At 39.5% G+C, this 15421-nt stretch overlaps 1 protein-coding gene across 1 annotated transcript in view; it reads right to left on the bottom strand.

Moving 5' to 3' along the window:
* MALRD1 (MAM and LDL receptor class A domain containing 1) overlaps positions 1-15421 on the bottom strand; it is an 836583-nt gene that overhangs the window by 187934 nt on the left and 633228 nt on the right. The window contains exon 33 of the mRNA XM_075553413.1: positions 7785-7986. Coding sequence (XP_075409528.1) covers positions 7785-7986 — 202 coding nt within the window. The remainder of the gene's footprint in view (positions 1-7784; positions 7987-15421) is intronic.

Genomic DNA, 15421 nt, shown 5'->3' with positions numbered 1-15421 from the left:
TTTAGAAGTAGCCCTAAGGGACAAAATGACTTTAAAGCATTATGCTTATCCTTGGCATTCTGCTCGATGGAGATTTGGGTTTACATAAAATGCCACATACTTTATTAAGTTGGTTAACTAGGGCAAGATATGACAAAATAACAATGTATAAATTACCAAGGGCACATGAGGGAGGGGGAAGAGAGGAGGGAGGGGGGAAAAAAAGAGGACCTGAGGCAAAGGGCTTAAGTGGAGAGCAACTGCTTTGAGAATGATTGGGGCAGGGAATGTGCAGATGTGCTTTATACAATTGATGTATGTATATGTATGGATTGTGGTAAGAGTTGGATGAGCCCCTAATAAAATGTAAAAAAAGGAAAAGAGGAGAAAAAAAAAGAAAATGATTAGGGCAAAGAATGTACAGATGTGCTTTATACAATTGATGTATGTATATGTATGGATTGTGATAAGAGTTGTATGGGCCCCTAATAAAATGTTTTAAAAAAATCTTCAAGTAGATGGGGTGGGGGTGTCTTCCTACCTCAGTTTTAGAAATGCTAGTTATTTATTTTTTATAAATTCATGCTTGGAAATTATATGTTTGGACTTTAGGGGGAAGGATGGAGGCACTTTTAATGCACAAAGCTACGAAAAGAAGTCAGTTCAAGTTTGTATTCCAAAGATCTTGTTGGTTTTTATCATCCTTAATAGTAGAATCAGTTCTATAAAATGGTGTGTGTGTGTGGGGGGGGGTTATTTGGGGACATTATTGTTGCAGCCCACACATTTTGTTAATATTATCATTACTATTTAGAATAATAGTATTTTTTTTCACCCAAATGTTCTACTCCCTCTATAACACCCTGGAACTGAAATAGACGCACTCTGCTTGGTCTGGAGGAGCTCAGACTCAGTGAGAAGACCACCCGTACTTACAGCTAGAAATAACAATCACATCTCATATTAAGTTGGACAATACCAAAGTAAGTAAAAGTATTGTCACTAGCGCCTCCTTTCCACATTCATGGATTTTTTTTCCAAACAAAACATGTTTAAACATCAGCGGACACCTAAAGACGAGTTTGCAGAGCAATAACTGGGCCTTGTACCCTTTGTACGCATTCTAAAAAAAAAAATCCAACCAAATCATGTCTTCTCAGGGTATTCCCTGGGCTGCTGAAATTCAAGGTGGGGAGATCAGCTTAGAAGGCTATGGTGTTGGATTTTTCCAACACGTAGTGACCTGTGGCTAATAGAATGACCCATTGCCTGGTCCTGCGCCATCCTCACGGTGGTGGTTATGGCTGGGCTCATTGGTACATCCATCTGGTCGAGGGTCTTCCTCTCTTTTCCTTTCTCTCTACTTTAGCAAACATGGGTTCTTTCTCCAAGTACTGGTCTCTCCTACTAACATGATGAAAGTAGGTGAAACCAAGATTTACTACCCTCCCTTTTAAGGCGTATGCTGGCTACACTGCTACCTCTTCCAAGACAGACTTCTTTGTCCTTGTGGCAGCCTGTGATTCATTCAAACTTCTCCACCAGCTCCATCATTCCAATGCATCCATTCTTCTTTATTCAATATCCAACTATGAGGTGATGGAAAATGTGATGGCGTGGCTCAGGTGCACCTTAGTCCTAAAAACAACACCCTTGGTCCTCAACACTCTTAAGAGCTCTCATGCGGCAGATCTCCCCAGAGCAGGGCATCATTGGATCTCTTGGCTGCTGCTTCTGGGAACTTTGACTGTAGGTGCGAGCGCGACTAAATCCTTGACAGTTTCCATCTTTTCTCCACTGATTATGATGTGATGTATTGATCCAAGTTGGGGGGATTTCTGTTTTACATTAAGAAGACTGCAGTCCTTGATATTTATCAGCAAGTGCTTCAAATTCTCCTTATTTTCAGTTAACAAGGTCATGCTACCTGCATGTCTCAGGTAGTTAATCATCCTTCTTCCAAATACTGATAATCTATTCTTCTTCATCAAGTTCAATTCCTCTGATTATTTGCTCCGTATACAGATTGCGTAAGTACTGTGAGAGGACACAGTCCCCACACATTGCTTTCCTACTGTGAGAGCTTGCAGGATGCCCTTGCTCTGTTCACACAACGGCCTCTCGATCCACGTACAGGTTCTTCATGAGCACGATGAAGTATTGTGGAATTCCCATTCTTCTCACGGGTAGCCATAGTTTCTTATGAAACACACAACCTGATGCCTTCACACAGCCAATAAAACAGGTAAACATGTTTCTGGTATTCGCTACATGTAGTCAAAACCCATCCGAGGTTAACAATGATATCCCTTTCTCCATGTCTTCTTGATCTGACCTGAATTTTTGGCAGTTTCTTCTCAATGGACTGCCCCTGTTGTTGAATGATGCGATATTTTATTGGCATAGGATAGTCCTGATATTGTTCTGTCGTTCTCACAATTTGTTGTGTCATCTTTTTTAGAATGGGTATACATTTGGATTTCTTCCAGTTGGTTGGCCAAGTAGCTGTCTTCCAGATTTCTTGGCCCAGGTGAGTGAGTACTTCTAGAGCTTCATGAGCTTGCTGGGCCATTTTGCTTGGTGTTCCATCAATTCCTGGAGTCTTGTGTGGCAACAATGCCTTCCGTGAAGCTCGGACTGCTTCCTTCAACACCACTGGTTCCTAATCATACGCTACCTCTGGAAATACGAATCTCTATGATTTCTTTTTGGTACATTGATTCTGTGTTAATTTTCCATATTCTTCTGATGCCTCCTGCAGAGTTCAATAGGTTTGTTGAGAAAGGTATAACAACATTTGTTTTTCTGTTTGTTTGTTTTTAATTCCAAAGAGGTAAGCTTGATAGATTTTCTTGAAAGACACAATCTATTCATGAGGATTTATTATTCATTTAGTTTTTGACATTGTCAAGGATTTCATTTTATTTGAATCCAAAATCAAAGTTCATGGAAGCAGCAATCAAGAAAGCAAATGACATATTGCATCTTTAAAGTGGTAAAGAGTCAAGTTGTTACTTTGAAGACTAAGGTGCACCTGAACTGAGACATGGTATTTTTTAAATATATGAAATTTGATTGTGTTTACAGTGAAATGGCAGAGAATATTCTGATCTAATTTAAAAATTTCTATACATCTTTAAAAAATTAAGTTTGGGAGGGAGGGGAAAAAAAAAAAGAGGACCTGATGCAAGGCGCTTAAGTGGAGAGCAAATGCTTTGAGAATGATTGGGGCAGGGAATGTATGGATGTTCTTTACACAATTGATGTATGTATATGTATGGATTGTGATAAGAGTTGTATGAGTCCCTAATAAAATGTAAAAAAAGAAAAGAGGAGAAAAAAATGATTAGGGCAAAGACTGTACAGATGTGCTTTATACAATTGATGTATATATATGTATGAACTGTGATAAGAATTGTATGAGCCCCTAATAAATTGTTAAAATTAAAAAAAATTAAGTTTGATTATTTTAGCAGTTTTGTAGATACACAAGTTATATATCAAACATTTCAATATAATTCAATCACATTTATTAAGAGTTGTACAGACATCACTACAATCAATTCCAGGATATTTATCCTTCCTTGTCCTTGTTGTTGCTAGCTCTCCATTTCCTGCCAGCCTCTCCTATCATGCCCCCTTGAGTCTATTCACCTGGCTGTTGTCTCTGTTGGTTTACATAAGATGGGGGGTGTCACAGAATAAACACAGAATACAAACACACACCCCAATAACAATGGTACAACGAAACAGAGAAAGACAAAGCAGAAAATATTTTTAAAAAACTGGAGCAATTATATTGTGAATCAAGGGAGATCAAGGACAAAGTCTCATAATTGGATCCAATTACAACTACAGTAATCCACCCTTCAAGTTACTCTGACTGAAAACAAGACCTTTCCCATCTCCGGTCCATATTCAGAGGGGATGTACCAGAGGTCTAATCTATGTGGGGGACACTGCAAATGGGTTTGGGGCTTTCACTGTCATCTGCAGCCTTCTGTAAACTGGCTGGTCAGAATTTAAGCTCTAATACCAGTCCCCACTCCTGATTTTGCTTCTATTATTTACAATTCTTGGATCACACAGGCTTGTGTGCACCTTTGTGTGGACTTAGCTGGCGAAGAGGGTGTATTATGAAGAAGGCCTAAGAAAATGAAAAGGTGTATTGGTGAAAAAAAACACTGCGCTACAGCATAGCCCCTCACCACTGCTCCCCCGTCCCGTCCCCCACCCCCCGCCATCATCATAGCAATGCATGTAGTTCAGGGGTAGTCAGGATTTCCCCATGAGAATTTTGTGGTAAAACCTTACTCTATCCAGCCTACATGAGCCCTGGTGGTGTAGTGGCTTACATGCTAGTGTGCTAACCTCAAGGTCCATAATCCAAACCCACCAGTCACTCCTCAGGAGAAAGGTAATGTTTTCTGTTGCCATGTAGATTTACTGCCTCAGAAGCTTAAAGGGGGCAGTTCTATGATGTCCTTTCAGGTCACGATGAGTCTGAATACAATCGATGGCAGGGAGTCCTTTTTTTTTTTTTTTTTAATATCCACACTACAGTCCTGATATTGTCCTTGAGACTTCGTTTACAATCCTTGCAAGTCAAAGAGCACAGAATAATTTGGAAGAAAGATGAGAGTTATGGGAAACCAGTTCAGAAGTGTATAGACCTGGATGGAGGAATTGTCCACAAACAATACCGTCATGTCTTCATATTGTTGCTTTATAGAGTTTAAATGATTTTTTGCAGTAATAATTTTGGTTTACCTACTTATATTGTATGTACAGAAGCCCTGGTGGTCATGCATTGGGCTTCTAAGTCGGGGATCAGTGATTATGCACCATGGGAGTGCTCCGGGGAAGAAAAATGAGGCTTTCGCCTTCTGTAAAGAGTTGCCATCATCTCAGAACCCCACGGGGGGCGAGAGGGGGCTACCCCGTCCTCCAGGTTCATCATGAGTCAGAAATGGATTTCACGGCAGTGAGTTTGATTTTTGGTTATTGTATGTATGATACAGTGTAACTTTAAGATATGAATATTGCTTTACACATGCCTCAAGGTTTATGTTGGTTATGACTTGACTTTTTGATTTTTTTTAAAAACTGGAACCATTTACTGGGCAATGTCAACGAAGAGACAATGACCACTGTGGTGGCCTACCTTTAAATTTTCCATGTTCAGAAAATGTGTGAGGAAAATACAGAAAAGTGAATGTGCATACTATCATATGAATGAGAGTGGGGAAGAACATTTTAAAATAATCTACAACCCCCTGCAAGTACACGTAAGGGACAGGAGGACTAGTTTAGCAGGTGCCAACGACAGTACGAACATTCCAGAGGTACAGGATAGGAGGGCTTGACACTGAAGTATGTAAGACCATTTTTATCTGTGGCATAATAAAGCCAAATTTTCGAGTATAAAAATTAGGTGTCCCTGGGGCCAAATGAAGTGGTTCCTATATCCTCAGAGGGAAGAGTTCAGACTGGATCCATCTTCTGAGTTTTTTGTCTAAGACTAACTATAGAGCCTCAAGCACAACCAGGAGGTGAAGCAAGTCTGTTTCATTTCATTTCCTGCTTCTGCAACTGCCGGGGCAGGGGTTGGGTGGTGGTGGTGGGGGCACATTATCTTCAAAGTAAAGATAATGAGGGGTGGGTAAAGGCAGCGGGTCTGTTTTAATGCCTTGTCTATGAGTGTGTATAGCATTTAGTCAGCCTCATTCAGGAATGAAGTCATAAACCGAAACATTTCGTATTGATCAGCAACTCAGAGGTAGCTAGAAAAATAGTCACAAAAAAGATGTTAAATTTCAATAGTTCCCCAAACTATTAGCTATCTCTCTTCTGCACTCCCGTCGCATCCTGTGCATGTATCCACAGTATCGGTGGCAGTGCAGGAATGTGAGCAGAGCAACATTTTGAGTACAGCCTGCCAAGAGTGGAAAGTCACATTATTTCCCTGAGTCTCTCGATGTCTACCATGAGCTTACATCGCTGATAGGATTGTCCTACTGACGCTGGGTGTATATATAATGAGCTACGTGAAGTGATTTGCATGAGTGCTTAACAAATCATAGTATTAATAGCAGTGGTTAAGGGCCCTGTTGCTAACCCAAAGTGCCCACATTTTGAATCCACTCACTAGCTACTTGTGAGAAAGAGTAGGCTTTCAACTCCCATAAAAATGTCAGTCAACAGAAAAGTGGGTGAAGGGAGACGTCGGACAGTGTGAGACATGACAAAAATAATAATAATTTATAAATTATCAAGGGTTCATCAGGGAGGGGGTTCGGGGAGCGAGGGGTAAAAACGAGGAGCTGATACCAAGGGCTCAAGTAGAAAGCAAATGTTTTGAGAATCATGGGGGCAACAAATGTACAAATGTGCTTCACACACACACACAAAAGAAATGTAACTCTAAGGAAGAATAAATTATTGAAGAATAATAAAAGAACGAAACAAAAGGGAAAAAAACTTCAGTCCCCAAAACCCACTGGGGCAGTTTTACCCTGTCCTATAGGGTTACTATGAGTCAGCATCAACTCAACAGCTGTGAGTTGAGTTTTGAATTAGCCACTCAGTGTGAGAAAGATGAGATGATTTGCTTCGGTAAAGATTTTCAGATTTGGAAACCATATACAGGGTAGCTATGTCAGAATCCACTGGTTGGCAGTGGCTTTTGTCGACTGGCTCACTATGAATAGGAATCGATTAGATGACTGTTGGTTTGAAGTCTGGAGAAGAGCGGATGTCTTTGGCTTATGAGGTGGACAAAGATGGTGAAATATACCAAAGATGCACAACGGTTCAAGCCCTTGTGGACCCAAGGTGCTGAGACCCACCTTGAACAGTTCTCATCAGTATGACCAGGGAGATTAAAAAAATACATGGTTTTATTAACTCAATTGTAGAGATTTATAAAGCCATTATAGCACAGCGTGATTTTTTTATTACTATTATATAGAAGCTCTGAGAAGCTTTCTGCTCCCCTAAAGATTTATGACCTTAGAAATCTACAGAGGCAGGTAGACTGTGTCCTTCCTGTAAGTTTGCTGTGATAGGAATTGGCTCCAGGGCAGTAAGGTTTATATATATATATTATATATACTATTATATAAAACACATATGTATGTATGTAGTATATACATTATATATGTATATGTATATACAACATATGTGTATATTATGTATTGTGTATGGTATATATATACTATTTTTATATATACTATTATATATATACACTATTTATATTTTTCATATTAAGTGTATGTGTTTTAATCAGGGAAAAAAAGGTCACTTAGAGAGACAATTTCCTAGAAAAGGGAAAACCGTAATGGTAGCATTACAGTCATTTATTTATTTACTTATTTACTTTCAATACCGTGATGATTCCCAAGGCCCGTGAGAGTTTCTTGGAAGGAGGGGCAAAGAGAGGTGGAAACGGACAAAGATTGGAAGGTGATCAGGGAGCAGAGGAGCCTTTTACACCTGCAGCTCCCGTGAGCCTTTGGGACTACAGAGTGGTTAATAAAATAGAGGAATGCAACTAGAATTCCTCAGAGTTTATTAAAAACAAAGAAAGAGTTAGTTGCAAGGTGACTTAGTCTTCTCAAGGACACGAGAATTTCATGGCAAAGTTTCAGGGCCTCGGGCCTCCCTGTCACTGAACTGCAGATTCTGCATCTCCAATATCCAGAACCGGAACTGGCAAGAAATGGAGTTCTTCAGACAGCCCCAATTCTTCTGCATTAAGCTACTCAAAGCACCACTTGCCTCTATTTTTGGAAGCCAGCACTTACCTCCGTATGCACATTCTGGAGTGAAAGAGATGTCATCAAGGGCAATAAAGATGTTCTCATTCCCACCCAAGTCAGCTTCAAATGCCACCTGAAATGGGCCGTTGCTGGAGAGAGGGGCATATCCATACGTCCACCCGGCTCTTTTATCCCCAATCACTGACCACACCAGGATAGCAAGGCCGGATTCTTCGATAGCGTACACCTAATAAGAGGAAAAGCAAAGGTCACTGTGGTGTAGGTATTAGAGGTGCATGAACATTTATCACAGTTATTCCTGTGCCCACATATGTAACATGAATATGCATCTAATGGACATGGCACCTAGCAGACTAACATGCAAGGGTGCTGTGTGGCTTGCTAAAACATGTGCACATTGTGTGTGTGAACACGTGGTAGACGATTGGTTAATGAGAAAAAGTAGACCTGTCAGTGTGGCAGCTGGATAATCGGAGTGTATTACGATCCAATGACTGCAGGGTATAAACGGAGCCCATGGATGTGATATAGTCTCTGGTAACTGGTACTTTGTGTGGTTTTATCATACCGACTTTTATTTACCAAACTGAGCACAATTAAAATAAAAGAAAATGTAACTGTAACCATCCCAGCATCTGAAAGACTGGAGACATGTAAAAGTAGAATTTCTCATTGGCAAAGAAGTTTGTCTATGTCAGACAGAAGGGGCATTCCCAGAGAAAGAGAGGGATCTTACATGCCAAAGTAAGGAAATAAGTAATTTCAGAAACCAGAAAATATTTAACATTTTCACAAATGCATATTTTTTTCTGATGGACATGCAGCAATAGTCACAAGTTTTTAAAGTGTAACAACGAACAGGTTGATTAATTAAGAAGCAAAATGAAAATATGTATCGACACCAATAGCCATGTCAACTTTTAGTCATTTTTTTAAACAGTAAAAATTAATCACAACAAACAATGCCAAAATATCATATCTTTAGTGCTTCATAAATGAAGAATACATTTTCTGTTAACCTTTTTAAAACAAACTTTTATATTTTTATAATTAGCATTCCTCATGTTTGAAAGTTTCATATGTATGTATATGTATGTGTATATATATCTATCTATATATACAAATATATACACAAAAGTTTAAAACTTTAAAGTGTCATAAAGCAAAAAATGTCACCTTGGGCACTGAGATATTATTTACTCCAATCTTGGTATTTCCAGTTACCTCATATGGGTTGAAAAGCTGGACAACAAATAAGGAAGAAGAGAGAATCATTGATGCATCGGGCTTATTAGAGTTCCTTCGCATGCCATAGGCAGAGCAAACAAGTCCATCATGGGAGAAGTCCAGCCAGAATGCTCCTCAGAGGTGAGGGTGGAGAGACTCTGTCTCTGTACTTTGGACAGTCCCCGGAGAAGGGCATCATTGGTACACAATGCATATGGCATCAGAGCGAAAGAGGAGGATGCTTGGTGACACACCCTAGCAGCAACAATGAGCTTAAAGCCTTTGTGGATGGAACAAATTGTGTGGCTCGGGCAGGACTACGCAGTGCTTCATTCTGATTTTTTTAAGGTCACGCAAGTCAGAAGCAATGCAATGGAATATAGCAACAGTAACAATAAGACATTTCCTCAATAAATGAATTAAGCTAAAATTCAATATGAAAGAACTTGGGTCAATTATCCATCTCTTGGCTTACACAAAAGCCAATAATTATCTCAAAAAGTCTTTACCTCCAGGGTTTGGTTCAAACAATTTCAAATCTATGTAAATTTTTTCAATTAAGAATAAAAATGTGTGAACTTTCCAATTCAACTTATTGATAGCGGAGTAGCTCTGCTGCCTAAGTACAGGAATTCTCCCTTTGACATAAATCCTGGTTAATATAAAATGTTAAAAATGAAATGGCTGTATTATATTTATTTAGAATGTTTTCTGAGAAACCCAAATAAAATGAAAATATAACCTCAGCATTTTCTATATTCTTCAAAAACCTTAGGATACATGTATTTCATTGACTCTAGTAAATGTGAACCTATCTAACCCATTATTTCACTCTGAAACTACCAAGTTAATCTTTGTCGACTCTATTGTTCTTTAAAATTCATTGATACTTTTTCTTTTTTTTTAAACATTTTATTAGGGGCTCATACAACTCTTATCATAATCCATACATATACATACATCAATTATATAAAGCACATTCTTTGCCCTAATCATTTTCAAAGCATTTGCTCTCCACTTAAGCCCTTTGCATCAGGTCCTCTTTTTTTTTTCCACTCCCTCCCCGGTCTCCCTTCCCTCATGAGCCCTTGATAATTTATAGATTGTTATTTTGTCATATCTTGCCTTATCCGGCATCTCCCTTCACCCCCTTCTCTGTTGTCCATCTCCCAGGGAGGAGGTCACATGTAGATCCTTGTAATTGGTTCCCCCTTTCCAACCCACTCACCCTCTCCTCTCCCAGCTCATTGATACTTTTTCAATAGTAAAATGTACCTATAAAACCACCAATATATCTATTTTACATCGTAACTACATATTACATCACATGTTTCTGTCGTCACAATAGTCACTGTGACAACCAGGAGGATTCCTTAAAGCTTTCAGATAGTGTTAGATTTTCTCAATAGTCAATGGGTAACCAACTACCCATTAGAGTCAATGGGTACCCAATGTTCACTGTAGTACATATTTCTGCCGTTCAGTAAGGTGAATGTTCATGGTCTCTTGGTTTGGTTTTGGTTTTTTGTCTATGTGTGTGTAAGATAAGTCTCGGGGCTCTTGTCATGCATGCTCATGCTGCCTGTTGCTTCAGAGGGGTCTCTCCTTGTAAGACCATTGGTCTGTTTTACCTCTCCCGGGACCTGCTGCTTGTGCTTATCTACAAGATCACAAGCAGTACCCACTGCAGGCAGGCCCCCATGGCTATGCCGACTTTCTACTTCCATTGTCCCTCCTTCCTGAAGAGGAGCGAGGCTGGCCTGAAAGCCCCTCACTCTCCACCATCCACTCACACATCAAGTGCACAAAACATTTCAAGGGAGCTTTGAGCACCTCTCCAAGCTTTGAATGACATGGCAAGGGAAAATGAAGTCATCTCGGATGTCTCAAGGTATGGATGATTTTTATTCTCATCTTATTTTTCATCATTTGTTTAGAAACATGGGCTTTGTCAATCTGAAGGCATGTTTACAGAAGGCTAATCACCAGTGGGAGGAGGTGCTGTGGGGAAGGGATCATTGATGGGATACCTGTGGTGGCTTGGGCTGAGAGGTCATGATGCTCTTTACAAACACGAGTCCAGAGGAATATAGTTCCTTCTGACCTTGCGCTATTTTCTCATGCTTTACTGTGGAGGGGCAGGTCCTGCACCCAGTAACCAGTAGTTCCATGGTCACCTCTGTGCTGTTCACGTGGCCTTTAGTGGAACCATTGCCATAATCGTTCTGACGGACAAGAATGAAAGGACAGAAGGACAGTCTGAAGGGGCAGGAGTCCCTGCCGCCCACGCGAAAGGGGTTGGGTTCCATGGGCTTCTCTTCACACAGTGTCTACTAACAACCAATGCTTGGTAATGTAAACAACCATACATTATTGAGCATCCTAAAAAAAGATTTATTTTAATAACTTTTGAAATACTACTTAAAAAACTAAATCTCTGACAAATAATTAATTCTGATTTTATTTGTTCTTATTTTATACTCCATAATTAAAAAAACTTTATTGTGGGTTAGGTGAAGGTTCACCATGCAGATCACCAGTTTTATATTCAACAACTTATATGCATTTTGTTTCAGGTCACCTATAGTAATCCCTTCTATTTATTCTCAGTTAACCACTTCCTGCCTTTTTCATTCCTCCTTTTGTACCCTCTGAATGTTGCCCATGGGTAAAAGCTGCCCTTGTGATTTTAAATGGTTGATTATTGTGACATAGCTGTGAATTCAGTTCCAGAACTGAAGGTGGACTAAGAGCCACAATCTTGGGGGTTCAATTAGTCTATATCAGTCCATATACCTAGTCCCTTTTGATTTTGAGTTCTATTCCACATTCTCCTTCCACTATATCCCGGGTATCCTCATTTGATGTTTTTTTCAGTGTAGTCGGTAGTGGGAGTCAGGCCCCATTTAGGTATATTCTGGTTTCATGGTAATGGAGACCAGTGTGGTCTACCAGTCCACTGGATGAGTCATTTCCCCAGTGTCTTTGCATTTTCATCACTGTTCTCTCCTTTGGACAGAGAAAAGCCAATAATTTCTCCTTATGGCTACCCACCAGCTCTTAAGACCCCAGTTGCCATTCATTGAAGTAGACATAGAACATTATCTTTGTGAACTATGTTCATAATAGGTTTTACTGAAAAGACAAGTTATATAATAACGTATTATTCAAAATAGCTTTCAAAAAGTCAACTGTTGGATAAATAATTTGATGATTTCTATTTTGATAGTCCAAGTTTTCTTAGAATGCAGACACATTGATATATTATGCAATTTTACATAATGTAAAATAATCACCTTATGTTTATCGTGAAAATGAATTTAAGGCATATAGAAATACACACTGTGTATACTCGTGTATAAGCCAAGTTTTTCAGCACATTTTCTATGCAGTTTTTGTGGTAAAATTAGTTGCCTCGGCCGATATTGGAGTCAGCTTATACTCAAGTATATGTGGTAGTAAATATATGCTAATCAAGCTTATATGATATTCAAAGATTGAGTGATAATCAAGGTGAATACTTGTAATGTAGGACAGGAGCAACTTGAATAGAATTTGCTAAATCAAAACACAGAAATTTAAAAATATTATGTAATTGTGGTAGTTAATTTTGTGTTAATTCTTTGGTAGATATTGGTGCCCAGTTGTTTGGTTAAAGCTGGTCTAGAAGGTGCTATGAAGGTATTTTGTTGATGTGATTAGCATGTATGGTCCGTCAACTCTTAAAGTAAAGGTTGATGACATAGGTAGGTCTCAACAAATTAATTACAGCTTTAACAGCAAAAATTGAAGTTTTCTAGAGGAGCGAAGACCCTGCCTTAGTTTCCCAGTTTGACTTGTCAGTCTCATGAGCCCAATTCACTGAAATTACATGGTACATATGTGTGTAAACAAGGACACAAATAGATCGTATGGGTTCTCTGTATTTGTGGGACCCCATCTGATATACTAATCTAAGAGTAAATATTATCATACAAAAGACAGATTTTATGAGTTTTTAAGGATGCTATTCTTCAGTATTTATTTAGAAAAAAACATTTCAGAGGAAAATACCTATTCAACAAGGGACTTAAAGAATAGAATGCTGAGTGTTAATGAGTAAAATTCACAAGATAAGGATCTTAGGTCCTAACTATTCAGCAACATCAATAAATCAAGGTTGCCAGGAATTACAGTAATCAGTTCTTTGCTTTCCTTCGACGTCCACTCCTATAGCTTGTGCAACACTCTAGGTACCTGCTAAATAGAAGGTAGGTCAGTGGTAACTTAAAAGCCATTGAGTGGCTAAATTTCCGTCCATTTTATCATGAACTCAGCTCATGAGAATCAGTATGCAAAATGCATCAGCAAGAGGAAACTCCATTTTCTTGCCTCCTGGCTACTCTCTGCTCCTTTGTGAAGGGTCTGCTTTTTAATTACTTCTAATAATGGGGAAAATGATGCTAGCAAACTGCTTTGTGCATAGCAGTACAGAGTTTCATAAGAAAATACTAAAATATTATATGTGAGTAAAGGAAAAATGACCATAAAGAAGATAACGTTTCTCAAAAGAAGAGGTTACAGAACTGAATTTTAAAAAAAAGATAGAAATAACAACAATGCTGTCTACATTACTGACAATTTAGTGTATTCCTATCTATAATGTGTTATAAATTATGCTTTATCAACGTCACTAGATATGTGGGCATAAGGTGAGATCATGGCGTGCACCTTACAGATTTGGAGTTAGAGATGCAGAGCGGGGTTAAGTGATTCACTATAAACATATAACACAGAAATGCGAGAGGCTCTCAGGCAGCTTTCTTGTGTGCTCTATTCCAGTCTCTGTTTTGAAAGACCCATTTGTTTCATTCATTTTAAATCCACTTCAGGCAATTATTAAAATGGTCACTTGATCCCCAAAATTATTCATCCCCTTGCTTTCTCTTCCCTTTTCTTTGCTCTCTCTGAAGCTCTGATCTGTATTTGAGAGGACAGTGGCAGCCCATGGCGCATCTTGTCCACTGCCATTGCTTTGAAACCGATCTTTGGAGACTCTCACTTCGCCCTCCGCTCACTCAGAAGAAGCCTTATCAAAGCACCCAATACATGACACGACCAAAGGTGGCACTTAAAACATTCATGCAGTCATAGCCATTTTCTGGAATGGCACCCAATATGAATGTCCTCATAGAAATAGAGGGAAGAACCAGGAGGCAAAGGGCATTTATAGAGGTCTAGATACAGGCATGTACAGATGTAAATATAGTTATATACAATGAGAAGGGAATAGATCTATGTACTTCTATCTATATGTTAATAAGTAAGGTTGCAGATGGACATGGGCCTCTACTCAAGTACTCCCTGAACACAAGAACACTTTGTTCTAATGACTTGGCCTTTTGTGATGCTCATCTTCCTGACAGGATCACTGAAGACAAAATGGGTGCATAAGCAAATGCGTTGAAGAAAGCTGATGGCTCCGGTTATCAAAAGACATAGTGCCTGGGGTCTTAAAAAGCTTGAAGATAAACAAGCAGCCATCTAGCGGAGAAGCAACAAAGCCCACATGGAGGAAGCACACCAGCCTGTGTGATCATGACGTGTGGATGGGACCACGTATCAGGCATCTAAGACCTAGAGCAAAATCATACCCTGTCTAAAGGGGGGCATGGGGCATGGAGTGGAGACCCAACGCCCATCTGTAGACAATTGCATACCCTCTCACAGAATGGTCATTAAGAAGAGATGACTTAGTCAGGGTGCAGTATAGCACCTATGAAACACACTTCCCTCTAGTTCTTTAATGCTTCCCCCTACTCCCTCCCTCTATCATGACCTCAATTCTACCTTACAAATTGGATTAGATCAGAACATGCACACTGTTACAGAGAAGAGCCCACAGGGAATCCAAGATAGATAAACGCCTCAGGGCCAACAATTAGAATAGAGATACCAGGAGGATTAGAGGAAGGCTGGAGGATAAAAGGGCAATTGATCACAAAGATCAACATATAACCCCCTCCCAGGAGGATGAACAATGGAAAAGTGGGTGAAGGATGACAGAGCACTATGTAAGATATGAAAATAATAATGTATACCTTATCAAGGGTTCATGAGGGAGGGCAGGTGGGGAAGAAGGGGGAGAAACGAGGAGCTGATCTCAAGGGCTCAAGTAGATGGAAAATGCTTTGAAAAAGATGATGGCAGCATACGTGCAAATGCACTTGACTCAGTGGATGAATGGATGGATTGCTTTATGAGAAGTAAGAGTCCCCAATGAAAGTATTTAACAAAATTAAAGAATTTTTAAAAACCAACATGGTCTTATTCACGAATCCCCAAGAAAGAGAGGAAAAGAACTACTGTGGAAGAACTGCTGGCTGAGTCTGAGTCCAGAAGATTCAGTCGAAGGAAATACTCGGAGATCATGGCTGAGAGAAGCAACAAATGCT

The sequence above is a fragment of the Tenrec ecaudatus genome, chromosome 6 (assembly GCF_050624435.1).
Source record: "Tenrec ecaudatus isolate mTenEca1 chromosome 6, mTenEca1.hap1, whole genome shotgun sequence".
In the NCBI taxonomy this organism is placed as follows: Eukaryota; Metazoa; Chordata; class Mammalia; order Afrosoricida; family Tenrecidae; genus Tenrec; species Tenrec ecaudatus.
Note: the sequence above shows the minus strand (reverse complement) of the source record. Positions and strands in the feature narration are given on the sequence as shown.